At 45.4% G+C, this 12,459-nt stretch overlaps 1 protein-coding gene across 1 annotated transcript in view; it reads left to right on the top strand.

The window, feature by feature from the left end:
• The window catches only part of YLPM1 (YLP motif containing 1), a 500,153-nt gene that overhangs the window by 178,098 nt on the left and 309,596 nt on the right, over positions 1-12,459 (top strand). The window contains 3 exon segments of the mRNA XM_033952197.1: positions 3,339-4,212; positions 4,214-6,513; positions 7,784-7,871. Of these exon segments, the coding sequence (XP_033808088.1) occupies positions 3,339-4,212; positions 4,214-6,513; positions 7,784-7,871 (3,262 nt within the window).

Below are 12,459 nucleotides of genomic sequence, written 5' to 3'. Positions count from 1 at the left end.
CATCGCACAACTCTTTGAGCACTCTTGGGTGCAGATTGTCTGGACCCATGGCTTTATTTACCTTTAGTCTTGCCAGTTCGCTGTAAACTTCACCAGGTGTGAATTCAAAATTCTGAAACGGGTCGTCCGCATTTGACTTAGCCTCTAACCGAGGACCATGTCCTGGTGCCTCGCAAGTGAAGACCGAGCAGAAGTATTCGTTCAGTAGTTCAGCTTTATCTGAATCTGCTTCCACGTAATTCCCATCCGGTTTGTTAAGGCGTATTATCCCGTCTGTGTTCTTTTTCCTATCACTAATATACCTGAAGAAGGATTTGTCCCTCTTCTTAATGTTCTTTGCTAGAGTTTTTTCCACACAAAGTTTGGCCTCCCTAATTGCTGTTTTGGCCGCTGTAGATCTGGTCCTATATTCCATGATAGCTTCTCTTGTTTCCGTATGCTTGTATGAAAGAAATGCTTTTTTCTTCTCCTTAACAAGGTGCGAGATCTCTGCGGTGAACCATTGGGGTTTATTGTTTCTTTGTCGTTTATTTACCGATTTTATGTAGCGGCTAGTTGCTTCATGTATGGTTGATTTCAGTGTTAACCACTTAGCTTCTACATCATCAGTCTCCACTTGGTCCTGCAGCGTCCGATGGACGAAATCTCCCATGCGTGCGAAGTCTGTGCCGCGGAAATTGAGTACTTTTATTTTCGTGTGTGATCTAGGGAAGCCCTTCCTAAGATTAAACCATACTGTGTTGTGGTCGCTGGAGGCTAACGTATCTCCTACTGAGACCTCTGAGACGCTTTCCCCATTGGTGAGTACCAGGTCAAGGATTACCTGGGCCCTAGTGGGCTCCATCACCATTTGTTTGAGACGGGCTCCCTTTATGGAGTTTAACAGCCTCCTACTAGCGCTGGTTGTCGCTGAAAGTGTGCTCCAGTCTGCATCAGGCATATTGAAGTCTCCAAGTATTACAGTGTCTCCCCTTAGAGTGATATTCTCAATGTCTTCAATTAAGTCTGTGTCCATGTCATCCAGTTGTCTAGGGGGTCTGTACACCACACCAAGATACAGGCACTTCTCTCTGCCTCTTGCCAGGTTTACCCAGAGGGATTCCCCTGTGTATTTGACATCTGTAATCTTGGTGGTTTTGATGTCCTCTTTAATATATAGTGCTACCCCACCACCTAACCTGCTCTCTCTGTCCCGACGAAGTAAGTTATAACCCGGTATTACCATATCCCACCCATGAGAGTCTGTTAGCCAAGTTTCGGATATCGCCGCCACGTCTAGGTCTGCATTCCTTATTTCAGTCTCTAATTCTAGAATTTTATTGCCTAAACTGTGTGCATTAACGTACATAGCCCTCCACTCTTTCTGTTTGCTAAATCCCTTTGAGATTTTTTTCTACCTGAGTTGGTGTGACCCCTAGAGAACTGTTTGTAGTGTGGGTACTTACCTCTGAGCTTTGACTCATCTCATCAGAATAGTTACTTGCTGCTCTGGTATGTGAGTGGGTACCCTCCCCCGACTTACCTAGTTTAAAGCCCTGCGAAGCAGGCGGGCTAGTCGGTGTCTGAAAACGTACTTACCTCTACTGGTCAGATGGAGTCCGTCTGGTCCCTGAAGTCCCTGTAGTGCCTCTCCATGGTTCAGGAATCCAAAGTTCATATCCCGACACCATCCCTGTAGCCACTCGTTAGTCCTCAGGAATGATAATCGTGATATCATCAGCATAGCTGAACAGTTTTGTGCTTAGGTCACTCAGTTTGAAGCCCAACGATGAAAGATACACATTAGATCCTGAGGGACACCACAGGGATTTCTCCAAATAGTAGAGGACATGATATTAAATCTAACCTGGTTTAATCTGGATTTAAGAAAGCCTTTAAACCACGAAAGAACATTACCTTGGATTCCTAGAACATCTAGACATTCTAATAATTTGGTGTAATCTACCAAGTCAAAGGCGCTGCTTAAATCAAATTGAAGAATCACAGTGCTTCTACCCTTACTCAGCAAATTATTTAGATAATCCAATAGTGTAGCTAGCACCATCTCCATGCTGAAATGGGTTCTGAAACTTGTCTGAGAATTGTGTAGTAAGGAATGTTGCTCCAGATATTTTTTTTATTGAATTTGAACCAAACTCTCCATGATTTTTATAAAAATAAAAAGGAATGGATGCGACTGGTCTATAATTTGATGGTAAGGAGAATGGTTCTTTGATATTTTTAATAATTGGGGTAATGATTATGTTACCTTCCTCTTGTAGGTGAGGTAAGTGTCAAGATATTTGCAAAAAAACTAATCTTAAAATCCCCAGTCCCACTCTAAGGCCTCCAATGGGCTGCTACTGCTGCTGCAAACGGAGAAAGCATTAATTCTTCACACACTCAATATGCAACTGCCAAAGATGAAAGAGGTCCAACGTGCCCCATAAGGGAAGGCATTACCGCTGTGTATAAAATCTTGTGATGAGTTCAAAGGACTACCTTGTTATGATGAAAACTCATAGTTAGCTAAGGCTTGACTAATTTACTAAGACTGTTTTTCCATTCTGTGTTTACAGAAGGAACGCTTACTAAGTCCCTTCATGTGGTAGCAGAAGGCAGTGACTCCCATATCCCCACCCATAACCCGCATTGGTGACTTTTTCAATGATATATCTGAGGATAATGTCATTTTAGCTTAACCCACAATCCAGTGTCTGGGTCCCTACAAGTCTCCTCCATACTGCAAGCTTAACTTACTCTCTCAGAACTCTAGTGCTAGTTCTGAAGGTCCTCAACTCTACAAGTTGCTTCACTCTATGCACAGGGGTACAGCAATACCTCTTTCTTTCAAAACAATTCAAAAGCACAAAATCCTGGTCACTAAGATTCAATTTTAGGTACTTTGGTGACCTGGCACCTGGGATTTGTCAAGTCCAGGCTTAGGCTAGTGTCATTTAATACTCTGAAAGTAAAAAAAATAAAATAAAATTGAAATATACTCCACGAATAATAGAGAGGGAGAAGGGTTCTAATATTGTGTATATTAATAATAATAATGGGGAGGGGGTGGGTTATGGGTTTATATATATACAATTGTTGTTTTTCTTGATAGATTTACAAGTGATGTTTTCAAGACTATGTATGGTTTTAATTTGTACACTTGTTGAAAGATTAAAAATGAATAAAGATTTAATTAAAAAAAAATAATACTCTGAAAGTAAGGTATAACTGTATAATATATTATGTGATAACAAAGCTAAGAAATGAAGGCACCAAATTAACAAAATTGTTGAATTTTCTTCTTGCTCTTTTTCTACTTTATATTCTAAAATGAATTTGATTTTTCTCCCATGCAGATCTGATGAATCTCCAAAAACAGCACTATCAGGATATGAAAATACATCAAAAAAATTTGAAGGATCAGGACTCGGGAAACAGTATCCTGAAAGTTTGACAGTGGAGAAGCCACAGCTTGATGGGACACATGTGAAGCAGCTGCGGCCTGAAATATCTGTGGAGCAGCTGCGGTCTGATATGTCATCTGTGAAGCAGCCGCGGTCTGATGTATCATCTGTAGAGCAGCCACGACCTGATAAGTCACCTGTGGAGCAGCCACGACCTGATGGATCATCCGTGGAGCAGCCAAAGCCTGATGAATTACCTGTGGAGCAGCCACGTCCCGGGGGGCCCCGCATGGAGCTTCCGCGTCCTGGGGGGCCCCGCATGGAGCTTCCGCGTCCTGGGGGGCCCCGCATGGAGCATCCATGTCCTGGGGGGCCCCGCATGGAGCAGCCGCGTCCTGGAGGGCCCCGCATGGAGCAGCCACGTCCCGGAGGGCCCCGCATGGAGCAGCCACGTCCCGGAGGGCCTCGCATGGAGCAGCAGCAACTTGGAGGCACCCCGCATGGAGCAGCTACGGCCTGGAGGACCCCGCATGGAGCAGCCACGGCCCGGAGGGCCCCTCATGGAGCGCCCTGGATTTGGCATGTTCCCTATGGAGCAGGGGCGGTTTGGCGGGTCCCCTATGGAGCAGGGGCGGTTTGGCGGGTCCCCTATGGAGCAGGGGCGGTTTGGCGGGTCCCCTATGGAGCAGGGGCGGTTTGGCGGGTCCCCCATGGAGCAGGGACGGTTTGGCGGGTCCCCCATGGAGCAGGGGCGGTTTGGCGGCCCCCTTTTGGAGCGCCCGCGGTTTGGTGGCCCCCTTTTGGAGCGCCCGCGGTTTGGCGGCCCCCTTTTGGAGCGCCCGCGGTTTAGCAGCCCTCTCTTGGAGCGCCCACGGTTTAGCGGACCCCTTTTGGAGCGCCCACGGTTTGATGGCCCCCGCATGGAGCGCCCACGGTTTGATGGCCCCCGCATGGAGCGCCCACGGTTTGATGGCCCAAGATCACAGTTTGAAAGTCAGCGATTTGATGGTCCTGCTTCAAGAATGTGGGTAACTGGACCCCGAGCCTTAATGTCAGGAACACGTTTTAACAGTCCACTTGGTAACTTAGATGATGATGGTCCTCCAGGTGGATTACAGTGGAAAGGGCCTCCACGTCCTGTTCAACAAGAGCAGCCACTTAAAGAATCTGTGGCAATGAAAAAAGAACCTGTTATGGATAAGCCTGTCAGTCAGCATATGTCGCACAATATTCCACAGTCATCTATCCTTGAGACAGGTACAGCTTCAAAGCTTACTGACTCTGCACATCTAGACAAGGATTTGAAAAAGTCTCAGTTGGATATATCCAAACCTGAAAAGGGAGATGCTTCAGGTTTTCCTGAGCAGAGCCAGAGTTACCATGATGCTGAAAAGAAAGAAGCTAAACCTACTGAAAAACAGCTAAGTACTTCAGGCAAGAAGGTAGTTTCAGCTACCTCTGTAGCCCCAACAGCACAATCTACAGTAGTTTCTAAAGGACCGACAAAAGTACTATCTTCACCAGCAGAAAATAAAAATATAAAATCAAAAGATACTAATGTGACCCAAACAGATAAACAAGACACAGGGCCCTTAAGATCAACGACTGGGCAGGAGAAGGGTCCCATGAGACCAGGCAGCAATCAGGAAAAATGCCCTATAAAACCAGACCAGACAGAAAACAACCGGGGTAGAGGCCGTGGGAGACAACAAACCAGTCGTGGTAGGGGGCGTGGAAGATCGGAAAACAGTCGTGAAAGGAGCCCTCCAAGACCTGGTGTTCGTGACAGGAGCCCTCTGAGATCTGATGTCCTTGACAGGAGCCCCCCCAGGCTGGGTTTTCTTGACAGGAGCCCCCCCAGGCTGGGTTTTCTTGACAGGAGCCCCCCCAGGCTGGGTTTTCTTGACAGGAGCCCCCCCAGGCTGGGTTTTCTTGACAGGAGCCCCCCCAGGCTGGGATTTCTTGACAGGAGCCCCCCCAGGCTGGGTTTTCTTGACAGGAGCCCTCCCAGGCTGGGTTTTCGTGACAGGAGCCCCCCCAGGCTGGGTTTTCGTGACAGGAGCCCCCCCAGGCTGGGGTTCCGTGAAAGGAGCCCCCCCAGGCTGGGGTTCCGTGACAGGAGCCCCCTGAGACTTCAGAATGATAGAGGCAATGACTTGGAAGAAAGACCTCTGATTGGAGATGGTCCTGAAATGATTCCCCCCTTGCCTCCATGGCGCCATGGGGAAGCAAGAGTCCCAGTTGAGCTTTCTTTGGATATTCGAGGAAGAAGTGACCTTCCTTTGGAAAGAGAGAGGTTGAATGATTGGGAAAGAGATCGATATTGGCGACACCGTGATTTAGATTTTCGGGGTGACTCCTTGGAACTTTACAGTAGAGATGAGAGACACCCACTTCATTCATTAGCTTCAACTACACCATCTGAAATTGACCGAAAAGATCCGTGGTGGGATGAGTTGGAGAGGGCTCGGGAGAGAAACAGAGATAGGGAACATGAAAGGAACTTGGACAGATTTGGAAGACCTTATGACTTTTATGATTTAGATCTTGGAAGAGACTGTATTCGATCACAAGACGATCGCGATTTCCTTCGGGACCAGGATTATCCTCCACTCCCACCTTTGCCACCCCTTCGACCTTTGTCACCTCTCAGACCTCTTTCACCTCTTCGACCTCTCTCCCCACTTTCATCCTTACCACCACTCCCACCCCTTCCACCTTTGGATGTATATCATGAAGATCACTTGAGAGATGAAAGAGACCTATTTGATAGAGACTTTAGAGAAAGGGGAGAGCTTAGAATTCGTGAGTATCCAGAAAGGCTTGATGAGCATCGAGAAGACCAAGATCGAGATTACTTGTCAGAGAAAGTGTGTTGGGATAGGAAGTCATTAGAAGATCGATGGTATCAATCTCCAAATGAAATAAGAGAAAGATTGCCACCCCTTGATGGCCAGCAAGACCCATTGTCAATGCAAACACAAGGTGCCCTTGTGCATCCATCAACTTTATCTGAGAGAGAGACTAATATCAACTCTGAGCCATCGTCAATGACTGGAATGATGATTCTTAGCCAGAGGCAGCATGAAATAATCCTAAAGGCTGCTCAAGAGTTGAAAATACTACGGTAAATTAATTAATAATTTACTCTATAAATGGGTGTACCTTTTAAGTTAATTTAATTTTCCTTAGCATTTATGTTCAATATTAGACAGCCAAAAGGAAGTGGGAAAAGACAATGAACACTGAAGATCACTGATGTAAAACCAACTTGTCTGTTTCATAAAAGGACACAAGCAGAAGCTGTAGACCCAACACAGCACTGTATTTTCGGCGTCTGAGGAACGCCTGCATCAGGAGTCACTGTGGCGTATATGTTCACAGATGACAGGTCTGGGATAAAACAAAGCTCGGTCCAACTAACATGCCAGAGTAACCAAAATCGCTATGGAAGCATTTTTGAAACACAGTGCTGTGTCGGGTCCACAACTTCTGCTTGTGTCCTTTTATGAAATAGACGAGTTGATTTTACATCAGTGATCTTCAGTGGAGTGTTTATTGTCCGTTCCCACTTACTTTTGTACTGTTTTATACCCATGGGTTTTCTGTCCTGTTGGACTTTTTGATGTTTACAACATTAGACAGCCCCATTTCCAAATGGATTATAGTCTTACATTCTCTTTTCCTGAGCCAGACATTGATACTCCCTATACATTATCATTTAAATAAAATCTAGGGAACACTTTTAAAGGTTGAGATCATCCATTTCTACCTCGCAAATTTAATTTTTTTTTTTTTTTTTTTTTAGCACAGTTTGGAAAACTAAGATGTTTTACAAAGCTGCGCTAGTGGCTACAGCGCAGTAATGGCCCCAAGCCCATAGAGATTTAAAGGGCTTCGGGGCTGTTGCCGCATGGTAGCCGCTAGCGCAGCTTTGTAAAACAGGCCATAAATTTCTTTAAGATTATTTAGGGCAGATCGTCACATTTGTTCTTTTCATTGATCTATTTAGATAATATGCTTTAGTTAATTTCCTTTAACTTTTATTGTTTTACTGTTTAGTTTCTGGGTTTTTGTAAAGTATCTTACATTCATTGTTTTTTCATAAGGGTAGTAAATTTTAATTATGAATTTAAAGAAATCACACATTTTGGGGACTCCACAGTGAATGGCTTAAGAGCAGTAACTTTTGTTCTGGGCAAAACTTTTGCATGGAGGTTAACTTCTGAACTTTAGGTCCCAACTTATCCTTATGGACCTCCAACCAGTTGGATTTTTAGCAAATTATCAATGAGTATGCCTGAGAGAGACTTGCATGGAGATGGGGAGGTTGTCCCTGAGTTGTATATCATTAGCCATCACATTCTTTCTCTTGATTTTGTATGACGTCTAATCAGGGAGCAGAAGGAGCAGATAGAAAAACTGAAGCAACTGGTACCTGAATCCCAAATTGAAGATGAAATCTCAAAATCAGCGGGTTTCCAGGTAATGGATGTTTGTACCAAGTAACAATGAAAGCTTCTTAATTGATTGATATTAACCAAAGAGAGCATGACATTACCTTTTAATATCACCCCCTTCCCCGGACACAGACACACACACTCAACCATTATTTCTAAGCCATGTATGTGTAACTATGTCAACGAAAAGCCAACAGTACAAAAGATTGAAGTAACAAAACATCTTTGTGTCGTGTATGTTAACATGGGAAGAGAATGAATTGACCACTGTGGTTAAGACACATAAGAAATGCCATACTAAATCACACAAAAAGTCCTCCAAGATAGGTGTTCTGTTTCCAATAATGTCTAATTCAGGTCACAAGTACCTTGCAGGTTCCATGCAGCTTGTCCTCGGGAATAAGCAATGGATTGCCCAAGCCTACGTTAATCATTTATAAGAACATAAGAACAACATTACTGGGTCAGACCAATGGTCCATCAAGCCTGGTGGCCAATCCAGGTCACTAGTACCTGGACAAAACCCAAGGTAAGAACATAAGAAATGCCGCTGCTGGGTCAGACCAGTGGTCCATTATGCCCAGCAGTCCGCTCACATGGCGGCCCTTTTGGTCAAAGACTAGCGCCCTAACTGATACTAGCCCAACCAGCGTATGTCCTTGTTCAGTAGGAACTTGTCTAACTTTGTCTTGAATCCCTGGAGGGTGTTTTCCCCTATGACAGCCTCCAGGAGAGCATTCCAGTTTTCCACTACTCTCTGGGTGAAGAAGAACTTCCTTACGTTTGTACGGAATCTATCCCCTTTCAACTTTAAAGAGTGCCCTCTCGTTCTCCCTACCTTGGAGAGGGTGAACAACTTGTCCTAATCTACTAAGTCTATCCCCTTCAGTACCTTGAATGTTTTGATCATTTCCCCTCTCAATCTCCTCTGTTCGAGGGAGAAGAGGCCCAGTTTCTCTAATCTTTCGCTGTACGGCAACTCCTCCAACCCCTTAACCATCTTAGTTGCTCTTCTCTGGACCTTCTCGAGTAGTACCGTGTCCTTCATGTACGGCAACCAGTGCTGTACGCAGTACTCCAGGTGAGGGCGCACCATGGCCCGGTACAGCGGCTTGATAACGTTCTCTGATCTGTTCGTGATCCCCTTCTTTATCATTCCTAGCATTCTGTTCGCCCTTTTTGCAGCCGCCACACATTGCATAGACAGCTTCATCGACTTGTCGATCAGAACTCCCAAGTCCCTTTCCTGGGAGGTATCTCCAAGTACCACCCCAAACATCCTGTATTCGTGCTTGAGATTTTTGTTACCGACATGCATCACTTTACACTTATCCACGTTGAACCTCATCTGCCATGTCGATGCCCATTCCTTGAGCCTGACTATGTCACATTGTAGATCTTCGCAATCCCCCTGTGTCTTCACTACTCTGAATAACTCCACAAATTTAATCACCTCGCTCGTCGTACCTATGTCTAGATCATTTATAAAGATGTTGAAGAGCACGGGTCCAAGCACCGAGCCCTGCGGCACCCCACTGGTGACGCTCTTCCAGTCTGAGTACTGCCCATTTAGCCCCACTCTCTGTTTCCTATGCTCCAGCCAGTTTTTAATCCACGTGAGTATTTCTCCCTCGTTTCCATGGCTTGCAATTTTCCAAAGTAGTCGTTCATGTGGAACATTGTCAAACGCCTTCTGAAAGTCCAGATATACAATGTCGACTGGGTCCCTTGTCTATCTGTCTGTTTACTCCCTCGAAGAAGTGCAGCAAGTTTGTCAAAGAAGATATGCCTTTGCTGAAACTGTGCTGGCTGGTCCTCTTCAGACCGTGTCCGTCAAGGTGATCAATGAAGCGATCCTTTATCAGCGCCTCTACCATCTTTCCCAGTACCGAGGTCAGGCTCACCGGTCTGTAGTCCGGGTCTCTCCTCGAACCTTTTTTGAAGATCGGCGTAACATTCACCACCTTCCAGTCCTCTGGAATCTTTCCTGTTTTGATTGACAGATTGGCTATTAGTTGAAGCAGTTCAGCTATGGTCCCTTTCAGTTCCTTGATGACCCTCGGATGGATGCCATCCGGTCCCGGGGATTTATTGCTCTTAAGCCTATCGATCTGCCTGTATACCTCTTCTAGACTGTAAACCCTGTCAGTTTTCTGTTTTCGTTTCCAGCATATAGCCTGATGGGTTCCGGTATGCTGTGTATATCCTCTTTGGTAAATACAGATGCAAAAAATGTGTTCAGTCTGTCGGCGATTGCTTTGAATTCCTTTGCACTCCCTTTATTCCTTAGTCATCCAACAGTCCCACTGCTTCCTTCGTGGGTCGTTTCCCTTTAATATATCGAAAGAATGGCTTGAAGTTTTTCACCTCCTTGGCTATTTTTTCCTCGTAGTCTCTTTTTGCCACTTTTACTGCCTTATGGCACCTGCGTTGATGTTGTTTGTGCTTATTCCAGTTTTCATCCGTTTTTGATCTTTTCCATTCCTTAACCAAGGTTTTTTGTCTTTGATCGCTTTTTTAACCTCTAGTGAGCCACGCCGGTTCCTTGTTCTTTTTCTCTTGGATCCCTTGTTGATACGCGGTATATATAGATTTTTCGCTTTGGTGACTGTCCTTAAAAGGGGACCATGCTTGCTCTAGCGTTTTTACAGTGCTTATCCTCTTCTTAATCTTCTTTCCCACCATGAATCTTATCCCTTCATAATTTAATTTTCAAAGTTCAGTTCCATAGCCGTCGTTATGGATCATTGTTTTGCCTCTGTGTCCAAGTTGAAGTGGATCATATTGTGATTACTGCTTCCTAGCCCCCCTTCTACTTCTACACCTTGCACCGGTCCTCGTAGTCCATTTAGAATTAAGTCCAGAATTGCATTTCCTCTCGTATTTTCCTTGTCAAGTTGTTCCAGGAAACGATCACCTATAGCATCCAGAAACTTGGTCTCCCTACTGGAGCTAAAGGTGCCTAGGTTCCAGTCTATTCCCGCATAATTGAAGTCGCCCATGATAACTGCGTTGCCTCCCTTGCAGTTGCGTTTAATTTCGTCCGTCATTTCTCTATCAGTTTCGTCGGATTGCCCTGGGGGTCGTTAGTAGATGCCGGTCTTCGTTTCCATTCCTGGAATTTTGGCCCATAGAGACTCTACCTTATTTTTCATTTCCGGCGTGTTCGCTCCGGTAGACTCTATTCCCTCTTTGATGTATAGGGCAATACCTCCACCTTTTTGTCCTACTCTGTCTCTGCGGTATAGCTTGTATCCCGGTAGCACTGTGTCCCAGCCATTTTCCTCGTTCCACCATGTTTCCATGATGCCAATGATGTCAAGGTTATCTTTTTGTGCCATAGCTTCCATTTCTCCTATATTATTCCTTAACCTTCTTGCGTTCATGTACATACACTTGAGTTTGCGTCCTGTTACTTTCTTTCATTTTATTCCCTCCTGTGTCCCTTTAGATCCGTCAGGATTTCTATCTTGCCTATGATCCGGTGAGTCTTCCCCTTAATCTTCCTGCATGGTATCCTCTGGGTATACCATTTCCCGAACCATCGATTCTTGGTCAACTGTTGGCTTTCCCCTTCTTCCTAGTTTATAAACTTCTCAATTTCTCGCTTGGTGTTGCTTACAAGTAGCCCCGTTCTGTCTCTGCTGAGTTGGAGTCCATCCTTCTTGTATAGCTTGCTCTTTCCCCAGAACATCGTCCAGTTGCGCATAAAGTGGAATTCTTCTTCCTCACTCCAGCGCCTAATCCATGCGTTGACTGCTTGCAGCTCCGTCTGCCTCTTCTCATCGGCCCTGGGTATCGGCAGGATCTCCGAGAATGCTACCCTCGGCGTTCTGGTCTTCAGCTTCCTTCCTAGTATCCGCAACTGGTCCTTCAGAGCTTCCCTGCTGTGGTTCCTGTTGCTCGCATTGTTTGTCCCCACGTGGATCAACACCACCGTATCTCCCTCTTCTGCGCTGTAGATTATCCTGTTGATGATACTCACTATATCTTCTACCTTGACTCCTGATAGGTAGGTCACCAGCAGATCCTTTCTTCCTCCTGCTATGTGGCTGTCAACTTGTCGGATGATGGAGTCCCCCACGATGATTGTTGTCCTCTCTATCTTCTCTTGTCTCTCTAGCCGCAGGTCAATGTCCGCAGTGTATATCCATCTCTCCAGCCGTAGGTCCATGTCCTCTCTACACTTCCATCTTCCCTCATCCTGGCGTTGGCTTGCACCAGACTCATCTTCCTGTGAGTTCCCACCGCTGTTTCCAGGTCTCGTTGCTGTGTCACCTATTCCATCCTTGTGATTGTCTTCCAGGTGCTCCTCTCTCACTGTAGGTGTATCTTGGCAGTTCCACTGTTGTTGGTGATTTTCCACGGCCTCCCAATTCCATTCCATTAGTGATTTCTATTCCGCCAATACCTTGCGGTTCAAGGCGGATTACATAAAAGTTTGTCAGAGATTACATAAAAGTTTACAGGAATAGCATAAGAGATGTCCTAAGAGTTACATAAGAATTACCTAAGAGTTGTCGAGATATTAAGGTGATAAATGTTGGGTAATAAGAATTACCAAAGAGTTGTCGAGATCTTAAGGTGGTAAGTCTTGAGTAAATAGAGGCGTT

This window comes from Geotrypetes seraphini, chromosome 7, assembly GCF_902459505.1.
Source record: "Geotrypetes seraphini chromosome 7, aGeoSer1.1, whole genome shotgun sequence".
Lineage (NCBI taxonomy): Eukaryota > Metazoa > Chordata > Amphibia > Gymnophiona > Dermophiidae > Geotrypetes > Geotrypetes seraphini.
This window is presented reverse-complemented; position numbering and strand designations above follow the sequence as displayed.